Below are 20502 nucleotides of genomic sequence, written 5' to 3' on the forward strand. Positions count from 1 at the left end.
AAAGATTATAAAACAGCTGCAGTCAGATTTCAAATTAAGTCAAAACTTATTTTTTCAAAAATTCCATTTGCAAAAATCAAGATAACATACTAATATCATTTGATGCCAAATATTATAATACAGAATTACTGCAGGAGTCCTGAATATAGGAAATTAGTTCATCCTTTTCATAAACAGTAGCTACTAGTCAACCTATAATTTATTGGTGCCAGCCTGAAATAGGGGAGTGTGGAAATGAAACTTAGTTGCTTTCATCATCCCAGCAAAACAGGAAGAGAAAGGGAAGAGGATCAAGACTGTGTGAAATAGCATACAAAGTTTTTAGAGAGCCTGAGAATTGGTGCCTTAGGCACAAGCCACAAACCGTCACTACCACCCTTGGCCTTTTAAGCCCTAAGTAAGGTTGCATCATGAATTATCTTTACTCAAATTATGTATAAGGTATCAATGATGAGAGATGTTGTTAGGCAGAGAAGTGTTTGAGATCAGTGTCTGATAACACTGCCTGGTCCCATGACTAATGGTCAGAACCTTTCTGTGATCTTTTAAAAAAATTTACACTACTAAATTACAAATTATGCTGGTTGAGGGAAGGGAACGTATATAAAAAGCATAGATTTTGTCACTTTTAATTTTTTAGTACCACTGAAAAATTCATGTAGGTTTAATGAAAATTAAAATCGACTTATTAATCATTAAAATGGACTAAGTTTCAGGCCAGTAGATGTAGATGAAAGTCAAAAGAACTTAGAAACAAAAATATGCATAATAGGGTAAAACTAATGATGAAAAACATTTAAACAGGGGTACTTCTAAACAGGGGTTCTTAACCTAAGGTCTGTAGACTTGTTTTAAATAAATATTTTGATAACTGTATGTTCACACAATTCTTTTCATTAGTAATCCTATAAATTCTATTTTATGCATTTAAAAAATATTATGAGAAGGGGATCAATGCTTTGTCAGACTGCCAAAGGAGTCCATGACATACAAAAAAGTTAAGACCTTGTACAAAATGACTAATGTGGAAATGTTTTACATGATTATATATATATAAAAGCTATATCAGACTGTATATATAAAAGCTGTATCAGATCCCATCTCAGGGAGGGAGAGGGGAAGGAGGGGCAAGGGAGGGATTGAATTTGAAATTCAAAACTTAAAAAAAAGTTTAAAACTGTTTTAACATGTAATTGTGGGGGGGGAAATAAAATATATATTTTTTTTAATTAAGAACCCCTGCTCTAAAGAGATACTGAGTACAGGTAACATAAATTATATCACTAGCTGTTTTAATACTTATTGAGAACAGTATAACAGATATTTTACTAAGACTCTAACTTGTAAAATCTAAAACTGTGAAATTAGTATTCTTCACTTTACCCAACAGATTTTGTTTAAAAATATTTATTTAAAAGTTTTAAATATGCTGTACATTCTCTTAACAGATAACTGCTCACAAAAAAAGTAAAACAAACAAACAAAAAAACCCCAACAGGTCACCTAGAACAACCCACTTGTAAATTAAAATCTCTATTGGAGGACTTGGAATATGATATTCTGGAGGTCAAAGGAACGAGGATTAAAATCAAGAATCACCTACCCAGCAAAACTGAGTGTAATCCATGAAGGGAAAAAATTGCCATTCAGTGAGACAGAGGAATTTAATGCATTCTTGAGAAAAGGTCAGAGCTAAATAGAAAATCTGACTTTCAAATACAAGACTCAAGAGAAGCATGAAAAGGTAATTAGGAAAGAGAACTCATGAGGGACTTAAAAGTTAGACTGTTTACATTTCTACATGGAAAAATGAGATTTGTAACTCATAAGATTTTTCTCATTATTAGGGTAGTTGGAGGGAATATACATATACACACACACACAGAGGGAGAGAGAAAGGGAGAGAGAGAGGGAGGGAGGGAGGGAGGGAGAGAGAAAGAGCGCACGCATGCGAGCACAGTGTGAGTTCAATATGAAAAGACGATATCTAAAAAAATAAAATTAAGAGGTGGGAGGAGAAGGAAGAGGTAGAATGAGGTAAATTATCTCACATAAAAGAGGCAAGGAAAAGCTTTTACAGTGGAGAGGAAGAAAGGGGAAGTGACATGGAATGAGTGAACCTTACTCTCATCACAACTGGTTTAAGGAAGGAATAACATACACACTCAATTGGGTAAAGAAATCTATCTTCCCCTTCAGGAAAACAGAAGGGGAAAGGAATAAGAGAAAGAGGGGTGTGATAGAAGGGAGGACAGACTGGGAGAAAGGATAATCAGAAGCAAAACACTTTTGAGGAGGGACAAAGTGAAAGGAGAGACAGATTAGAATAAACAGGGGTAGGGGAAATAGGATAGAGGGAAATAAAGTTAGCAATAGTAACTGTGAAAATAAAAATGAAGCACATTTTTATGATAAAGTCCTCATTTCTCTAACGTATGGGGAGCTTTGTCAAATGTAAGAAAATAAGAGCCATTTCCCAACTGATAAATGATCAAAAGATATAATCAGTTTCAGATGAAGTAATTAAAGCTATCTATCACCATAATAAAAAATTCTAATACTACTGAGTGGAGAAATGCAAGTTAAAACAATTCTGAGGTATTACCTCATACTTATTAGATTAGATGATAGGACAGAAAAGGTAAATGATAAATGTTGGAGGGGATATGGCAAAAATGAGTAATGTGTTGTTGTCAGAGTTGTGAATTGACTGAACTGTTCTATAGAATACTTTGGAATTATGCCCAAAAGGCTATAAAACCATGCACAGGAATAACACTACTCTGTAGGAGTATCTATATCCTAAAAGAGAAAAAAAAACAGAGAGGAGAAGGACCCACATGTACAAAAATATTTATAGCAGCTCTTTTCCGGGGGTAATGAATTAGAAATTGAGGGGATGCATATCAATTGGGGAAGATTGAATACATTGTGGTATGTAATTATTATGAAATCTATTGTACTATAAGAAATCACGAGCAGGATGCTCTCAGAAAAACCTAGATTTACATGGGTTTATGCAAAGTGAAACGTACTGGATACAAAGTGACAGCAATATTGTAAGATGATGAGCTGTGAATGACTTAGGTATTCTCAGCAATACAATGGTACTATACAACCCCAGAGAAAGAACTGATGGTGTCAATACAGACTGAAGCCACTTTTGGGGGGTTTTTTTTAGTTGGTTTTTTTTTTTTTGAGTTTTTTTATATCTATGTTTTCTTTCAAAATACGACTATTATGGATATGTTTTGTATGATTACACATGTATAACCTATATGGAATTGCTTGCCTTCTCAATGAGGGAGGGAGGGAGGAAGGGAGAGAATTTGGAACTCAAGGTTTTAAAAATAAATGTTAAAAACTGTTTTTACATGTAACTGAGGGAAAAATTAAATAAATAATAAATAAATAAAATCCCCTCTAAAACATCTCCAACAAATTGTCATCCAACCTATGTTTTAAGACATCAGCAAGACATCTTCATCCAATGGTTAAGATACTAGAAAATTCCCTGATTAACAGGAAGTTACAGGACTTACCACCTAATAAGAAACTTTTCAATGGCAAACAAAACAAGATTGCTTCAAATTATCCCCACAGCATTATAAATTAATTTCAATCAAATCTATATTCATATTTTTTAAAAATGTTTTTATAGAATTCTACACATTCTTTCTATAAGGTATTTGACAAAAGAATAAAAAGGAAATGTAGGTACTAATATACATAGAGATATGTCTATTCATAGATACCTAACCCTAGTTGAAATCTGAACATACAGGAAGGAGAAAATCCTCAAGAAATCATCATATAACCTTGCATGGTTGCACAGATTAATGACCTAAAAAAGTGGGCTTTTCTGACATTAAATTTATGCAAAACAAAACAACAACTCATAAAAATACATTAACATTGTTCGGTGATACTCTGGAAAACACTCACACAAACAGCACTACGTGAACCACTGTGTGAGAGACGTAGGTTACATAAAGGGTAAGGTAAATTCAAAATAAATTGTATAACCAGACTGAGAGATTAGTGAGTAAAGGGCGGATACAACCTGAAGAGACATCTCCAGTGGAATGCACTGGGCACATGATACTGACTCTGTGTTAATCAATATTTTAATCAATGACAGATGATACCATAAACTAAGACCTAATTATCTTTGCAAAATATAGCTAATGTAAGATGACAGAGTTAACATTCAAAAATCAACTAAATTTTTAAAAAGTTTAGAAGATTCTGATTCTGATAAGATTATGATATAAGGAAGGTCAAGATGAGGATGCTAACATGTAAAAGCATCTCATGCATGAAAACTCTCCTCCCTATCTTCCCTGCCAAAACAGGCTTTATTCATAAAACACACTGCCTTGCCTTAATGTCATCATTTAGAATTTTATGGGACATTAGGCTACAGCACATTTAGAAGGAAAAGACACTGAAAAAACTGATGGCACCATAACAATACATGACACAGTCCAGTTTAAAAACGACCTCCTTGATTATACAAGAGCTTTTGGCCTGACCTGTGTCATGATGCCGAGATGCTCTACTTCGCTGTCTCCGTTAAAAACAGCTTGAACACTAGATTACTGCTCTGAGGTCTCCGACTAGGAAACAGAACTGCAGCTTTTACATAGGTTCTCTGATAGCTTCTAAAGGTCATGACAACACAGATTACACTACTAGACAGATGCTCCAAAGAAATTTCACACACCCCAAAATATTCATAGCAGGTCTCCTGTGTTAGCAAAGAAAAATAAACAGCTACAGCGGGGAGAATAGCTCGAAAAATTTCGGTACCAAAATGTAATGGATATTATTGTGCCATAAGAAACAATGAATAGGAAAAATTGAGAGAAGCACGGGAAGTCTTATGTGAGCTCATGGAGGAAAACAATAAACACAATCACCAATATAAAATGGAAAGAATTTGTAAAATGAAACAGTATGTAATTATAATGACCAAAACTGTCCCTCACATACCAACCTCCCTTCTTTACAGATACTGTTGGACTCATTTAATCAAGGGAGGGGTGGGAGTGTATCAAATTTTTGCTGCTTTTTTTTCCTTTTCTTTTTTTTGTTACAAGGGATGGTTCAATGAACAGGGAGAGGAAGAAGATGTATTCAGGAATGAAAGGTATATAAAAACAGAAGATATCAATTAAGACTTAAAAACATTTAAAAGAACACAGAAACTTAAAAAAAAACTACACTGTGAAAAATGGCACTTTGAAAGTTAGTGCCTTCAGAGGTACAACTAATTACGTTTACACAAGTGAAGAGTTATACAGAAGAGTTCCCTAAGAAAAAAGTTAAGATGCAGATTATGAGTTATTCCAAAGAGAGCAGTTTTTGACAGAATTGGGGCTATTGTGGTGGATTCTAGGCCCATGATGAACCCAACATTCTAAAATTACAAGGCCTATGAGGGGAAGAAAATGAGAAGAATGGATAATGGCACAGGTAGGCAGTTTAACAGTAACAGATTTTCAGAAATATTCAGAAGCACTCCAAAACTGGAAGCTAAAATCACTACAATCTGACAAAGAAACACATAAATGTCACTTACAGGACATATTCTATATTCTACATAGCCTAATATTAAAAACTGATGCTCTTCAGTATAGACACAAGCATATATCACAGAGACAGAGGATCTACTCCACTGAATAATGAAGCACAAGTCATTTTTCTTAAAATTGCCAAATGGAAGTATAAATACTAACCATGAAACCAGGGAGCACTGGTTGTGTAAATTTTGTCTTAAAAGAATACAATAATTGCTTTGAGGCTGCATTGTAGAAGGACAGTTGACCTGAAATGAAAAAAAAATTAAAAAGTTCAGTTACAGAAAAGAAAATCAACCCCAATCCCAAAAGAACCAAGGGTAAAACAATATCAAAATATAATGGTCTAACACTGGAAATTAAATGCATATTAATAGTAATATTGTTTCTCTAAAATTATAATGGACTGGATTTTGAATTGTCAACAACCACCCTTCTGTCGAAAATATCAACAGCAAAATATCTGGGTAAAGTTTTACATCTGAAGTTTGTAAGAACCTGATATGACTTGGCTGTGAATTAGAATTCACTAACTAAACACTTGTACTCTAAGCTCACTTTCAACAAGACAAGAAGATACATTAATAAAACAAGGGAGCTGTGAAAAAATGAAGTAATTTGATTAGTTTCTCTGATATTGAAGTGGATACCTCTCAGTCTAGCTCAAGAGTCCTCTATCATTTGTCTCCTGCCTTTAGCTACTCAAACATCACTTTCTTTACTGATTGATACCATCTACTCAAACCCAATCTTTATAATCTCTATAAACCAGGTTTACCTCCTTCCCTTCTACATTCTTATTTCTAACACACTTCTTTTCACCTTATTTTCAACTGATACCACTTTCCCCTTATTCTCAACCAATCCAAATCTTGTATTTAAAATCTTAGCTTAGAAACAAAACCAAACGAAACCCAGAACACCTCTTCAATGAAATATTTCTTTCATTATCCTTAGACCGCAATGATAATTCCTTAAATATGACAGTGACTATAAGGATTCCTGGGGCAGCTAGGTGGTGTGGTGGATAGAGCACTGGGTTTGGAATCAGGAAGACTCATCTTTCTGAGTTCAAATCTGGCCTTAGACACTTACTAGCTCTGTGACCATAGGCAAGTCACTTAACCCTTGTTTGCCTCAGTTTTCTCATCTGTAAAACAATCTGGAGAAGGAAATGGCAAAAACCACTCCAAGGTCTGCCAAAAAACCCCACAATGGAGTCACAAGAGAGTTGGATACAACTGAAATGACTCAAAAATAACAAAAAAGTATTCACAGAAAGTTAGAGCTGAAAGAGATTTGACAAGACCATCCAATCCAATGCTTCATTTGTCTAGAGTCACATAGCCAGTCAGTGGTAGAACTAGGATAACACCAACTGCTGCTCTGAATTCAATGCCTTTTCCATTACTTCATGCTGTATGAACATAACATAACACATATATGTACACACACATAAAATACACTTGTGCTATATAAAAAATAAAATCATATACTGTATAAAATTACTTATTTTAACATTTATCCTTACAATAGGTTCCTTAAAGGAAGTCTTCTATTTTTGTTATCAGTTATTGTATCTCCCACAACACTTAATAATGGAAAGAGGAATAGGTGTTCACAAAAGTTTCCTCAGTCTCATTTGGAAGGAGATGAGATGAAAAGTCTTTCTGATTTATTATTATTCTAGCTGGCAATCCCTCTAGACTCTATGATACTGACTGCTATTTCCTCCTCCCTGAAATTCTCCTTTCCTCGGCTTCGTGACACTACACTTTCCCATTTCTCCTAGTTAGAAATCAATTGCTTCTACCCCCTTCACTTTCCTTATTGTTTCTCCTGGGCCCCTGAGAGTGCCTGGCCCCCCAAAGCTCTGGCCTCTACTTTCTCATCTCCCTACACTTACTCTATTAGAATAACTTCATCTATCTCATGGCTTCAAACTAACAAATTTCAAATCTACATCTTGAACTTGAATTTCTCACCTGGGTACCATATTTCTAGCTATCTAAAGAATAGGTCTGCCAACCTAGCTAAAGCAGCAAGACAGTCTGAGGGAAAGACAAGATGCAGCATGTGCCAGGCAAGTCAAGAACCTAAATCTAAGAGCCTGGAGAAGATCAATGCTTCAACACAGTGCCCACAGCCATCTTCCAGGAAGCAACTACTCTAGAGATATAGGCTGGCAGCTGCTCCTACAAGTGCCACAGCCACAGCTACTAAAGACCCAGAAAAGAAAGTTCTTGCCACCAAAGTCCCTGACAATGTCAAACGATTCATCTCAAAAACAGATATAATTTTATCAGTGAAATGACATAAAAGAAGAGGCAAGATCATCTGTTTTGCCACTGCATCCAAAGAAACATAGATTTTGTCCTTGTAGCTAAAGCTTTCCATATTTATTGTCTCCCCCTACGAACTGTGAGCTCCCTAGGAAGAGGACTTTCTGACTCTGTACTTGTATCCCTAGCACTTAGTGCAGAGCTTTGCACACAGTAAGTACTTAGTAAATGTTTTTTTCATTCATTCCTAAAGGGCAGCTTTGTCGCTTCAAAATTACCATGTTAGACCACAGGGGGTAAAATGCAAAATCAGAAGACATGTGTATGTTGTCTTGGATATGTTCAGTTTGAAATGAGTCTGGGACATGTAGGCAGCTGGTGATGTGGAAATGAAGTTCAGTGGGGAGATGGTAAAGGCCAGATGTGTAGATCTATGAGTCATTTGCAGAGATGAAAATCAATCAATCAATCTCTCTCTCTCCCTGTCTCTCCCCCACCCTCTCTCTCTCCCTCTTCCACACACAACCAGCCCTTATGTTTCCTAACCTCCAGTTCTGCTTGCCCAACTAACTGCTATCTCTATGTGTAAATCCCACAGCTAACTCATACTCAATATGTCCAAAACTTATCCTGATGACTCATCCTTTCCCATTAACTTCTAAAAACATTCTTCTTTACTAATTTTTGTGGAGGGCACCATCATTCATCCAGAGAGAATTTGCAATTCTTCAATATCACTCATCATACTCCCCCAATCCATATCAACTGCCAAATCTTATCAATTCTACCTTTTCAACTTCCCGTAAATCCATCTCCTCACATCCATCCTAGTTAAGGTTCTCATCACCTCCAGACTGAGTTTCTGCAATAATCAATCTCCTGACTCTGTACGTACATCTTTTCTTTTCTCCAATATATCTGCTACATAGCTGTTAAACTGAAATTCTTACAGCAAGGTCTGATCCCATCATTCATTGGCTCAAGAAGCTTCAGTGGTTCCCTACTACCTCTAGAATAAACATAAACTCCTCTCATTGGCATTTAAAGTCTTTCATTATCTGGTTTCAACCTATTTTTCCAAATTGAGTATATAGTATTTCTTCTTACACACTCTAGTCAACTGATCTACCTACTGGTCTTTGTACATGGCACTCCATCACTTATCTCCACAGGCTAATTCCCTTGACAGAAATGCTGTCCCCCCCACTGCTGTCCCCCCCACCCTTTATCTCTAACTCTTAAAAGTTCCTAGCTTCCTTAAGGTTCAGCTCAAGTGCCAACCACTTTAAGAAACCTTTTTTGGATCTCCCTCCCTAAGGAGGCCCCCCTCCCCAAATAACTTTATATTTATTTCCTGTATATAATGAAGCACCTCTTACACACAGTGGTTAGATCCTAAAATCAATACATAAGATGACAACTGCATACATACCTGCCATCTCTCAAATTTTGTAAATCATCCACAAAATACATTATTGTAGCCACTAGTACTAGTACTGCACTTCTCCAGAAGATCCTGTTGCCGACTCCCAAAAAGGAAAGGGGCTGTGCCTTTTGTATTACACCCATCCATGTCTTAGAGTCAATCCTTATACTGAAGTTATAAATCTAGCTTGACGACTTCCTTTCGTGTGTGTGTGTATGTGTGTGTGTGACACAGAGAGAGAGAGAGAGAGAGAGAGAGAGAGAGAGAGAGAGAGAGAGGTACTTTTGAGAAGAGGTGAAATGGGAGAAGTAAAGGAGGTGACTCTGAACTCAAGCTAAGTCCTTTCAAGTGGATTTTGGATGGGTCCTCTAGGGAGAAAGTAGGGGAGTAGGCAAGAAATTAATATAGTAGACGAGATGCAAGTAATGTGTGGTATATGAAAGATCTAATCCTTGGTCCTGCTCAATGATACTTTATAAATTACAAAACAGTAAAGCATTAAAAAAATTTCTACACATGTAATTCTTTAAAATACATTTAAAATACATTATGTTATTAAAAGTAGCAAAAGTACCATTACAGTTGACCTGAATTATGAACATGACAATTATAAGCATTCACATAAAAAATATTCAGTATAAAGCAGGTGGAAAATAACTCTCAGTCTAAATATTTCAGGCTCTTTTGATCCTTAAAGTCATGGTTCTAAGCCCTCACTATATCTTGTCGGCTTTATACAGCAGAAAGTGTGTTATCAGTAGAGGTTTAGAAAACGTACTGTCTGTGAGAGAGACTATAAGAACCAATGCTTCCATAGGATAAGTGAACTAGACTAGATGAACTCTTCAATCCCTTTTAAATCTAAGAATCATAGTTTGCATTTTAGTATATTTTATGCTTTACAAAGCACTTTATGTGTAAGACTTTTATAAGGAAGGAATACTTAAGTATTATTTCCATTTTGTGGCTGAAGGAACCAAGGGCATGAGAAGTTAAGTGACATACTCAAAGTCACACAGTTAATATATGTTAACACAGAAATTCAAACTCAGATTCTTTTGGGTTTCAAGATCAATGCTTTTTTCTCCTATGCCATTGCTGAATCTCTGAATTAAAGAGATGTGTTTGGTCAGACATCCTTTGAATAAATGTAGAACACTCCACTTCAATCAAGCTTTGGGAGATCCACCACTTTTCCTGCCATATGCAAAGTGATTCTTCCAATACATCCCTAGGGAGTTTGTGACTAGGACCCAGGTTTTCTTATCACAGTAGTAATGCTAACGATAGCTACAGTCAATGTAAGAGGCACTATTAAAGGTTTCTCTGAAAAAAGTGACTATGAAGTTGTGTAATTACCTCCATCAAAATCACAAAATACTCCTATCCCTTCAGGAACAATAACATCTAAAGCTTTGGCTTTATTGTTATGTTTTGCTGCAAAGGTGCTTTGTAGCCAGTTGTTGACATGGATACACCAACTAGTGTTTGTCTTTCCCAACTGGTCAAACTTCCCCAGGGTCTTATACGCTAGTCCCACGCTGTATGATTTACAGTCTTTCTGGGCTCTGACTTCCCAATAGTGTTGTCCACTTTCAATGGCAGTGTCTCCTGCAAAAGATTGAGAAGGTGAATTTGGATCTTTTAATAGCAAAAAAATCTTCCAGAAAAAGACTCTTTTCTAGGACTTGTACTCCTTAAATAAAACTTAAATATTCGAGTTGCATAATCCTGATTACAAGGTAAGAACCATGCCATGCATATACACTAAATGTAGCTAACAAAGAACATCCTCAATGTTGACTTGTTACTATACTTTTCCTACAAATAACTGCAATAGAACTCTCTACCATTAACCAACGTAAGACCATACTCAATGAACATTATTTTGGAAACACGTGGAACACTGTATAATTTCCAGAAGTAGCAGAGACGGTAAGTCAATGTGAAAGAATAAGGTGTAAAAGCGACAAAATCTGAAGATGTGTAATGAGATGTTTTTAAAAAGCTCTACATTTGACATGCAAGTGTCCAGGTCCACTTCACTTGAGTGGAAAGCCCATTAGTTTGTCTGTATTGCTTCTAACCTATCTATCTAAAACATGATGAAATCTAAAGTTTGACCCTACCCAATACTGTGTATGATTCACCCGTAAAACGATCTCTGCTGCCCCTTATAGATGATGGTCTGGAGCCCACTGAAGTCCGTTTAGGTGATGGTGTACCACTTCTACAAAACAGGGATAGAAAAAAAAATCCAGGATAAGGATGCTTAAGCATAAATGTCAGAGCATGGAATAAAGCTTTCTACATGAAAGCATCATTTTAGTGGGTCAGAATTGTTAACATGACAATGATAACCACCCAAATAAAAATCATTCAAAACAAAGCAGGTAAAAACAACTGTTATCATGCAGACTAAACAAAGATTAGATTCACATAAGAAAGAGAAAGTAGGAAACAAGATGGAAAAAGACAGGACTGTGTTTGTCCTTCGTTGCCCTCAGAGAAATGATGACTTGCACTTGACTTTGTTTTGAGTGAGGGAGGGCTGTGCAGGTCACCAGCCTCACTTCTCCTCCAGAGCCATCTGAATCCAGTGACCAGATATTCATCAGGATGACTAGATATGACCCAGGATGCACTGGGAGACCTTGGGCCCTTTAGGCCAAGGTCTTTGCAGGTACTCACTTAGGGTGAGGTAATGTTCATTCATTGAATAGGCCTGTTTAAGAGGTAGCCAGGGCATGGGCCCTTTAATGAGGCCAAGGAAAAAAAAGACCATAGGCTGGGAGGGAAACAGCAACAGTTACTACTGATAATCACTCTAAAGCTAGGAGCCTTTAGGCAGGGGCCCATTGGAGCCCCAGTTTTAGAGTGCAGTAGGTTTAAGGTTTTAGGACAGGACAGAACAGGACAGGACTGGGGAAAAGACAAAGTGAAACAAGATGGCAAATTCACTTTCCAATTGAACTAAAGACATTTGCACTGCAATTAGATTTTAAATAAATAACATGAGACTGTGTATGTTCAAGACATTATGATGGCTGCTGCATGATTTGAGGGAGTGTAGAAACGGATGAGATCACAGATCCATCAAAGTAAGAAGGCACCAGGTTCTTTTCATTATGGGTATAAGTAACCAATTCTTAGTCAAATCAACCTGAAGATTTTTTTAAAACTAAATATATAAACAGCTGCCCTACCTGCATGCTACAGAAAGCATCCACTACATGTGAAACAAGATTGTGAAAAATACTCATAGAGCTGAAGTAAACCACAGAAATCATGTGGTATAACCTACTTATTTTACAAATAAAAAACCGAGACCTGGAAAGATGAAAATAACCTACCTAAAAATCGTATAGCAAATAAAATGCAAAGGATCCAAATTTTACACATATATACATATATATATTATACTCAGTTTTGCTGGGCAGATAATTCTTGTTGTAATCCTAATTCTTTTGCCTCGTGGAATATTATATTACAATCCCTTAACGTAGAAGCTGCTAAATCCTATGTTATCCTCACTATGGCTCTACAAGATTTGAAGTGTTTCTTTCTGGTAGTTTGCAATGTTTTCTCCTTGACCTGGGAGCTCTGGAATTTAGCTATAATATTCCTGGGAGTTTTCACTTTGGAGAATGTGAATTCTGGAGGTGATTGATGGATTCTTTCAATTTCTATTTTACCCTGTAGTTCTAGGATACTGTCTTTCCTTGATTTCTTGAAATATGTCTAGCCTCTTTTTCTGATGATGGCTTTCACAGTCCAATGATTTTTTTGAACTATCTCTCCTAGAGCTGTTTTCCAGGTCAGTGTGTCAATAAGAAATTTCACATTTTCTTCTATATTTTTTCATTCTTTTGACTTTGTTTTATTATTTTTTGATGTCTCATGGAGTCATTGGCTTCCACTTGCCCAATTCTAATTTTTAAGGGATTACTTTCTTCGGGAAGTTTTTTTTTAACCTCTTTTTCCATTTAGCCATTTCTGCTTTTTTAAAGGAATTCTTTTAAGTGAGCTTTTGTAGCAATTTCTTCCATTTGGCTCATTCTGTTTTTTTCAAGGAATTTTTTTTGTTTACCATTAGGGCCAAATCTGTTAAACAATGTTATTTAGGGTTTTTTGAATGCTTCTTTTATAAAGCTATTAGTTCTCTTTTATCACTCTCATTTCTTTTCCCAATTTTTCCTCTGTGACTCAACTCTTTAACTCTTCCAGAAATTTTTCTTGGAATTGGGTACAACTATCATGTTTTTCTTTGAGGCTTTGGTTATACCTGTTATTTACACTGTTGTCTTCTCCCAAGTGTGTGTCATCATCTTCTCTGCCACCACAGTAGCTTCTTATGGTCAAATTATTTTTGTTGTTGTTTGCTCATTTTTCCAGCCTATTTTTTTTTTAGTATTTTAAAAATTTTTTTAAATTTGTTTTCAGTGTTCTACAATCACTTCCATATATCTTAGATAGTTTTCCCTCCCTCCCCCTTCTTCCCCTCTACCTCCCCACTACCTCTCTAAGATGACAATTTTATATACGTCCTACACATACATTCCTATTAAATATATTTTCACCTTAGTCATGTTGCACAGAAGAATTAAAATGAATGGGAAAAATTACAAAAAAACAAAACATAATACAAAAGAAAATGATCTGCTTCATTCTGTGATCGAATTCCATAGCTCTTTCTCTGGATGTGGAAGGTATTTTGTCTCAAGAGACCATGGGGAATTTCTGAAGTCCTTGCGTTGCAATGAAATACTAAGTCTACCAGAAAAATTCCTTGCACCCTGTAGTTGTTGCTGCATACAATGTTCTCCTGGTTCTGCTTTTCTCCCAGCATCAGTTCATTTAAGTCTTTCTAGGCCTCTCTGAAGTCTTCCTGTTTATTTCTTATAGCACAATAGTATTCCATTACAGTCACATACCACAATTTGTTCAGCCATTCCCCAATTGATGGGCATCCCCCTGATTTCCAGTTTTCAGCCACCACAAAGAGAGCTGCTGTAAATATTTTTGTACAGTTGGGACCCTTTCCCATTTTTATGATCTCTTGGGGATACAGTCCTAGAAGCTGTATTGCTGGATATGCACATTTTTGTAGCCCTTTGGCCATAGTTCCAAATTGCTCTCCAGAATGGCTTTTCCAGCTTATTTCTTGACTTTGAACTTTATATTAAATTTGGGCTCTGTTCAGATTGCAGTGGGAAAGCACTGTCCCAAGTTTAGGCCTTTTTCATACTGCTGTTTTCAAAGCTAGTTGGAGGGGGGGGTGGGGTGGAGGGTATCTGTTTTTGGTGCTTTCAAGGTGGTGTGATCTGGGGAGAAGTGTGATCACTGTTTTCCTGGTCTCTTCTCTGGTCTTTAACTAGGAATGGCTCCTGCTCCTCTATAGCCACAAGTGCTAGTGCTCATTTTGGCCCTGGAACCACGTGACCATGTTCTCTGCTCTTCTACAGCCCTCAGTGCTAATGTCCTTCTGCCTTGGAACTACAACTAGGGCCACTGTTCCCTTATAACCAACCATAAGCACTCCTCTCCACCCTGGAACTGTGAACCAGAACTGGGTATGTACATTAGAGTTGTCAATCAGTAGCAACTGCACCCAGTGCCAGCAAAAGGTCCCCTATAATCTCTTTCTGACCAGCTGTCCAACCCCTTACCTTCTCTGGGCTGAGAGCTCCCTAGGATGCTGCTGCTATCTCAACCAGCTCCAAAGAAGTTCACTGCAGCTGTTGCTACTCCATGTGCTCTGGGTTGCGCCACCCCCCCTCCCTCCCCAGGAGTTACAGACCTTTCCTACTGACCTCTGAAGTTTTCTTAGGGTAGAAAAATGTCTCACTCTGACCTCTGTTAGCTCTGCTGCTTCAGAAGCTGATTAGAGTCACTATTTTAAAGTCGTTTGGAAAGGAATGTTGGAAGAGTTTGACTCGGTTGCTGCCTCTACTCCACTTTCTTGGTTCCCCTTCCCCCCAGTCTAGCTAATTATTGAAAGGTTCAGCATCAGAGATTTGACTCCTGGGTGAAAAATGTTTTGGACCATATCAAATCACTAAAGCCTGAATTATGTCATAATGTAGCTAAATAGGTGCCCATATGGTTTCCCAATAGAATCTAAGCTCTTAGATGGAATAGATGTTTTTTCATTTTTGTCCTTGTAAACACTTGTAGATTGGCATACACTACTATAGTAAGAATATAAGAAAACCAATTCACTATGATTAACAACATTTCTAAGGGGAAATGTGCTCAGAGCTTTAACTTGGGGTGCCAGAAACATGTCTGACTCAAGTGCCTGTCCTAGAGAAGTATGGATGCTTCCAGACTTCATGGCACTGGTATGGTAGTTCTCTGACAAGGATTTTTATATCATAAATCCTTTGCTAGTCTGATGAATTTTATGGACCCTACTCCAAATGTTTTAAATTAATAAAACACATAGGGTTACAAAGCAAACCAATAATATTGAAATAAAGATGCATTTGTTTTCCATCCAAATTCACAGACTCCCTGAAATCTATTCACAGACTCCTTAGGGGTCCATGGACCAAGGTTAAGAATGCTTGCTCTTGGGACTGAAGAGGAGATTCCAGTAGGGGACAGGAGTGGATTTTAGGGTAAGGGATGGAGAAGAGAACAGAAACTCCAGGGTAGCAGAGGAATTAAATTGTTGAAAAAGGATCCCTTGACAATTTAAGTATAAACTACATGGAATCATTCGTTACTGAGTGGTCTCTTGGGATGAGATCTCTGCACTCTTCCTTTGGAACCTCAGGATACCTCTGATTTCTATTCTACTGTTTTGTTAACAGGCTTCTCTGTCCTCTACCCAATTGTTAAATAAATCAAGTCTTACAACTTCTCTCTTCCCTGAAATGATTAGGCTAAAACTTTGGAAGCTTCATTGGTAGTACATAAAACTGCATTAGGTAAATTCAACTTCCCAACAGGCTGCAAGTATCACTGCTAGTACAGCCCTGCATCAGAGGGCTCAGCTCTGGCTGTAGGGGCCAGAAAGAGCCATAGAGGAGGTGGGATTAGGTGAAATCTTGATCAGGGAGGGGAAGTCTGGGGAAGGATCACCTTATGTTAAGTAGGAACCGGCTGCATATTGCTGGTAACAATGGGATTTACACATATACACACACACACACACACACACACACACACACAAAACCTTCACAGTGTTGTAGATGTGCTGTACATGGCACATGGTAGGTGCTTAATAAACACTGGTTGTCTTGTTGTGAGAATTTAGTTCAATATGACAAAAAAAGGGGGACTCCTCCATGCAATAAAGCTATGAACCTCCTGCGCATTGCCTGATTATTGCCTGCCGCTGTGTCCCCCAGGGTAGGTCCGGAGACGTCCGAAGCGGTGCCCACCGAAGGGAGATTCTCACTCGAAGGTCCCGGGGACAGACCCGGGACAGCTGGGGCCCGAACAGGGACTGCAGCCCCCGCCGAGTGAGGTGAGTATAACCCTACCCAGTTAAGGGTAGAAGAGTCAGGCAACCTAGATAGTCGGGGCTATCTAGAGGAAACATGGGCTCTCAGATTTCCAAGGGAATGGAACCGGAGGATGCAGGAGTTCTCGCCTGCCAAGTGTACAAGATATGTAAGCAGGTGGGAATAAAAATACACATAAAGGATTGTAGACAGTGGGTGCAGAAAATTCTAACAGTCTCCCCGTGGTTGGCTCACACAGGCTTGGATCATGACTGGAACAGACAAGCGAAGATTTATGCAGAAGCCAATCACCCCAATGATGTAGAGAACACCATTAATCAGCTCACAGGGTTTGGAGACTATGCCGAGTTCCAACAGCAGTTAGCCCTCCCTGAACCTATAATTCGAGCTGTCCAGGAAGTAGCCATGAAGGCTCTAGATGCCCTTGCAGCACGCACTCAAACCCTTATAAGTCACCTAAGGCAGAGACAGAGTGAATCAGCATTGGAATTTATGACTAGGGTGCAGGAAGCGGTATGGAAAAGGTTTGGGAAGGGAGGTCCCTCATCGCAACTCATAGTTCAGCTGTTCAAGGAGGGACTCACTAAGTCGAGGGGAATACTCTCCACCCTGCCCGCAGACCCCTCTGTAGATAAAATAGTTGATAAGTGTCTGGATGAGGGCGGTGGAGCAGACCCAAAACTGGTGGCAACACTAACTTCCGCCTTCCAAGCCTTCCAATTGTCCACAAGCTCCAAAAAGGGACATTATGAGCCGCCTCGGGATGAAGCTATCAAATTTTAGTAAGGGCCATTGCTGTTGTACTGGAGTCCCCACCCTTGAATTGGAAGTCAGACACCCCGATTTGGGTGGAGCAATGGTCTCTGACTTCAGAAAAACTCCAGGCATTACAACTATTGGTTAAGGAGCAATTAGCACCCTGGAATGCTCCTGTGTTTGTTATAAAGAAAAAATCTGGAAAAGTCAGGTTCCGTACAGATGTTAATGAAGCATTTGTAAGCACCTGGCAGCAGCTATACCTAAGTAAAGAGCCAGTATGCATTCTTATCAATCTTACCTTGAAGGCGATCCTCGCTAAACAAAGAAGGGGAAAAGGTCGCCTAATACAATCAGAGCTAAGATCAAGAGGCCTAATACAATCAGAGCTAAGATCAAGAGGCCTAATACAATCAGAGCTAAGATCAAGAGGCCTAATACAATCAGAGCTAAGATCAAGAGGCCTAATACAATCAGAGCTAAGATCAAGAGGCCTAATACAATCAGAGCTAAGATCAAGAGGCCTAATACAATCAGAGCTTGATACAGCTGTCTCAAAAAGCGCACATACTACTCCAGCTATGAGACATTTTGTGACTTTTCCAAGACAACCCTGCAAGGAAAGTAATACCCAGGCTGGATATAAAGACACATGGGCCATGGTAAAGGATATGGCCTCAGGGAAATGGAAAGGTCCGTATAAGATACTAATATGGGGTCCAGGGTATGTTTGTGTCTCCATAGGAAAAGGTCATGCGTGGATTCCCATTAGAAGGATCCGTAAGTGGGAACCGATGTCGGAGAGCCCGGAGACCCCGGAGAAGGATCATACACCACCTGAGCCTGCTGCTGACAGCTTTAACCTTGCTGCCCAGAGAGGAAGCAGCCCTCATCACAACCGCAGACACTGCTGCTGACAGCTTCAATCTAGCTTTCTACCCAGTGGAAAGATCCCCTACTCCCCTCTACCCCTCTGCGTGCCTACACCCAATATGTTCATTGGTATGCAAGTTTGTTCCACAGGGCATGCAGTAATGGGACAGCAGTGGAACGACACCCAGCAGATCTACTTCATGGATGGAGCGCCAGGACCGTATTATGCAGCTCCAGTGCCCCACGTCCTGGCGAGAAATGGGAGCGTAGTCATCCAAAGCCATCTCTGGAAAATGGCAGCGGCCTTTGGAAACATCACCCACATGACAGACAATAGTGGGCCGCTGACGGACAATGACACCATCCGCTCCCAATGGTGGGACCTCATCATGAAGAAAGGATTTACCTGCCACGAGGGTCAGGTCTCTGGACCCTGCAATCGTTTCTCCCTTTCAGTCCAGACCCTGAAAAGGACTGATATGTTTCTAATCTGTAGGGAAGGGAACATTACTCAGACAGGGGGCAAAAATACAATGTATCCTGCTCCAATGGGACCCTCTCTAACACCTTGACGCCCAATGATGTACATTCCAATACCACCTTTGTCATACTTCTATCCATTCCCCCAGTTACCTTTCTCCCTGTTGGGTCCGATGAGGCATTTGCCGACTCTGATTTCCTTAGGGCTGTGATGGTCAGGGAGAAGAGGGGCTTGGAAATATCCGCCATAGATATGGTAGGGTTAGTGGCTAGCCTTTTAGAGCAGGTGGAAATCTCTGCCATGCAGCGGCAGGTCTACATGATGGCTGCCGACCTGTCAGATTTCATGGCAACGTCCGCTCGGGCATGGGCACTGCAACAGCAAATTAACAGGCGGGTAGCCCTAGAGCTCAGTGCGCTGACTGATGCTATACAGGCGATCTCGACACTCCTTCGAGTAAACGCCATATTGGAGGGACTCCCATGTCACGTCGGGCTGGCACGGCCCCTGTGCATGACGGCGCTCAGACTGAACGCCAGCCAGGAGCTGGACGATGCGATCCGGCGATTGCAGGACCGCAGAAATCTAGAGGTCTATATAGAGCACCTAGATGACATTGTAAGACAGATTAGGAATGTAACTGAGATATATAAGAGGGACTTGGAGAAACAACATGGGACATTTCCTGACTGGATTTCCAGATTATATTTTACCACATTTCTGCATACCATTGGGGTTGCTGCTGGAATGGTTGTGATAGTAATACTCTTGTGTGTGCTGCTTCCCTGCCTTATTTCTTGCACCATAAAACTTTGGAAGAGGGTCCTAGAGCAGGTAAAGGCGGATGTCCTTATAATAAATCAAAAAGGGGGAGTTGACGGGGGTCGGTCCTAGGCGCCTGGGCGGATAGGGGCCTCCCCGGGAGTGGCAGCCCACCAATCCGAGGGAGACACGGCTCCCATAGAGGAGTTGTGAGCCCACGGGATTGGTCGGGTGGGCTGGATCCAATCGGGTGGTAGGCCTCGCCCTCGGGGCGGGTTAGGATGGCAGCCCGGAAGAACCTCCCTATATAAGACAACGCCCTGAACTGCTCGGGGGACTCCTCCATGCAATAAAGCTATGAACCTCCAAAAAAAAAAAAAATATGACAAAAAAAGTCATTAGGATCTACCATCTACAAGTCATTGTGTTAGGCTACAGAAATAACACAAAAGTAATACATGAAGCAATCCTTGACCACAAGGCATTTATATTCTATTGAGAGGATATAACATAAACACAGATAATTAAGTACAAGACAATTTAAAGAGAGAAAGAAAGAACACTAACAACTCAGTGAATCCATAGACTTCAATAAGGAGGTGGAATCTAGGCAGAGCCCTACAAGGAAGCAAAGGATTTTAAAAGGAAGTGGCAGCGTGAGTTTCAAGCATGAGAGACAATCTATGGAAGGCAGGAGACTAGAAGTATAATGTGAAGTCTGAGGAGGAGCTAACAGGATCATTTTACTGGAACAGAGCATGTGAGAAGGGAAGCAATACAAAGATTACAAGGCAACTATGGAGAGCTCTAAATGTCAAGAAGAGGAATGTGTATTTTATCCTAGAGGTAACAAGAAACCACTGAC

At 39.2% G+C, this 20502-nt stretch overlaps 1 protein-coding gene across 2 annotated transcripts in view; it reads right to left on the bottom strand.

Annotated features, from left to right (window-relative positions):
- FSD1L (fibronectin type III and SPRY domain containing 1 like) overlaps positions 1-20502 on the bottom strand; it is a 100336-nt gene that overhangs the window by 3415 nt on the left and 76419 nt on the right. For both annotated transcript variants that reach the window (XM_072655349.1, XM_072655341.1), the window contains 3 exons: positions 11420-11520; positions 10650-10901; positions 5742-5830 (listed from right to left, as the gene is read on the bottom strand). In XM_072655349.1, the coding sequence (XP_072511450.1) occupies positions 5742-5830; positions 10650-10901; positions 11420-11520 (442 nt within the window). The remainder of the gene's footprint in view (positions 1-5741; positions 5831-10649; positions 10902-11419; positions 11521-20502) is intronic.

This window comes from Notamacropus eugenii, chromosome 1 (assembly GCF_028372415.1).
Source record: "Notamacropus eugenii isolate mMacEug1 chromosome 1, mMacEug1.pri_v2, whole genome shotgun sequence".
Taxonomy (NCBI): Eukaryota; Metazoa; Chordata; class Mammalia; order Diprotodontia; family Macropodidae; genus Notamacropus; species Notamacropus eugenii.